General features: G+C 42.4%; 1 protein-coding gene across 1 annotated transcript in view; it reads left to right on the forward strand.

Annotated features, from left to right (window-relative positions):
• The window catches only part of EXOSC1 (exosome component 1), a 9,876-nt gene that overhangs the window by 5,119 nt on the left and 3,168 nt on the right, over window positions 1-1,589 (forward strand). Inside the window, exon 3 of the mRNA XM_037729330.1 lies at window positions 1,520-1,560. Coding sequence (XP_037585258.1) covers window positions 1,520-1,560 — 41 coding nt within the window. The remainder of the gene's footprint in view (window positions 1-1,519; window positions 1,561-1,589) is intronic.

Genomic DNA, 1,589 nt, shown 5'->3' on the forward strand with positions numbered 1-1,589 from the left:
ATATATATATATATATATATATATATTAGCTGGGCATGGTGGTATGCGCCTATAATCCCAGCTACTTGTGGGGCTGAGGCGCGAAGATCACTTGAGCCTGGGAGGCAGAGGTTGCAGGAAGTGAGCTGCACTCCAGTCTGGGTGACAAAGTGAACCCTGTCTCAGTCAATCACTAAGTAAATAAATAAATGTAAAGCAAAAGGAATTGAGTGAAGCTGAAGTTTAGCAGTGTCAGGATGACTCAAACCAAAGTAGAAGGCATTTTAGGAAGTACTTTTTTTTTTAATTTAATATTGATTGAACTCAGAGGTTCTAAAACATTGAAAAGATTTGTGGGTAAGATGGTGATTTCCTGTGGCTTCTTTGAGAAAGGACAAACATTTCTTGCCAGCCAGATAATCTAACTTTTGAGGCCCTTTCCAGCCTCAGGATTTGATGTGGTTCTGTAGTGAAGCAGTCGTCAACTTTTTTGGCACCAGGGACCAGTTTCTTGGAAGACAGTTTTTCCACAGACCATGGTGGGGGTGGTTGCAGGATAATTCAAGTGCATTATGTTTATTGTGCATGTTATTTCTATTATTATTACACTGAAATATATAATGAAGTCACTATACAACTCACCATAATATAGAATCAGTGGGAGCCCTGAGTTTGTTTCCCTGCAACTAGATAGTCTTATCTGGGGGTGACAGGAGACAGTGACAGATTATCAGGCATTAGATTCTCATAAGGAAAGGGAAGCCTAGCTCCCTCATAGGCACAATAGGGTTCACACTTCTATAAGAATCTAATGCCTGCTTTGATCTGACAGGAGGTGGAGCTCAGGCAGTAATGTAAGCGATTGGGGAGCAGCTGTAAATACAGATAAAGCTTATGTCACTTGCCTGCCACTCACCTCCTTCTGTGCAGCCTGGTTCCTAACAGACCACAGACCCACCACAAGTTGGAGACCCTTGCTTTAGTGCTTCTGTTTATGCCCTGAGGCAACGAAACTCCTTATCCTTTCTTGCCAAATCTGATCTTTGTTTATCTAATCTGAGGTATTGATACTGCTGCTCCACCCTGCTTCTCTGGGTAGCAGCTGAGTCCCAATTAGACTTGTTGTCTGTTCTTATAGCTCTTTATTTACTAGGAATCTACAGGAAAGTTCTTTCTCACAGGCTGGTCAAGGTGACTCATGCCTGTAATTGCTGCACTTTGGGAAGCTGAGGCAGGTGGATCTCCTGAGGTCAGAAGTTTGAGACCAGCCTGGCCAACATGGAGAAACCCCATCTCTACTGAAAATACAAAATTTAGCCAGGTGTAGTGGCGCACACCTGTAATACCAGCTACTCGGGCGGCTGAGGAGAAGAATCTCTTGAACCTGGGAGGCGGAGGTTGCAGTGAACTGAGATCACGCCACTGCACTCCAGCCTGGGTGACAGAGGGAGACTCAGTTTCAAAAAACAAACAAATGAACAAGAAAAAACAAATTCTTTCTCACAGATAATTAATCTTTATGTTAATTCTTTTTTTATAGCAAGGAAGATGTCCGAGCAACTGAAAAAGACAAGGTTGTTGGTTGGTTCTTTCTTTTTTTTTTTTTTTTT

The sequence above is a fragment of the Cebus imitator genome, unplaced genomic scaffold (genome assembly GCF_001604975.1).
Source record: "Cebus imitator isolate Cc_AM_T3 unplaced genomic scaffold, Cebus_imitator-1.0 Scaffold299, whole genome shotgun sequence".
In the NCBI taxonomy this organism is placed as follows: Eukaryota; Metazoa; Chordata; class Mammalia; order Primates; family Cebidae; genus Cebus; species Cebus imitator.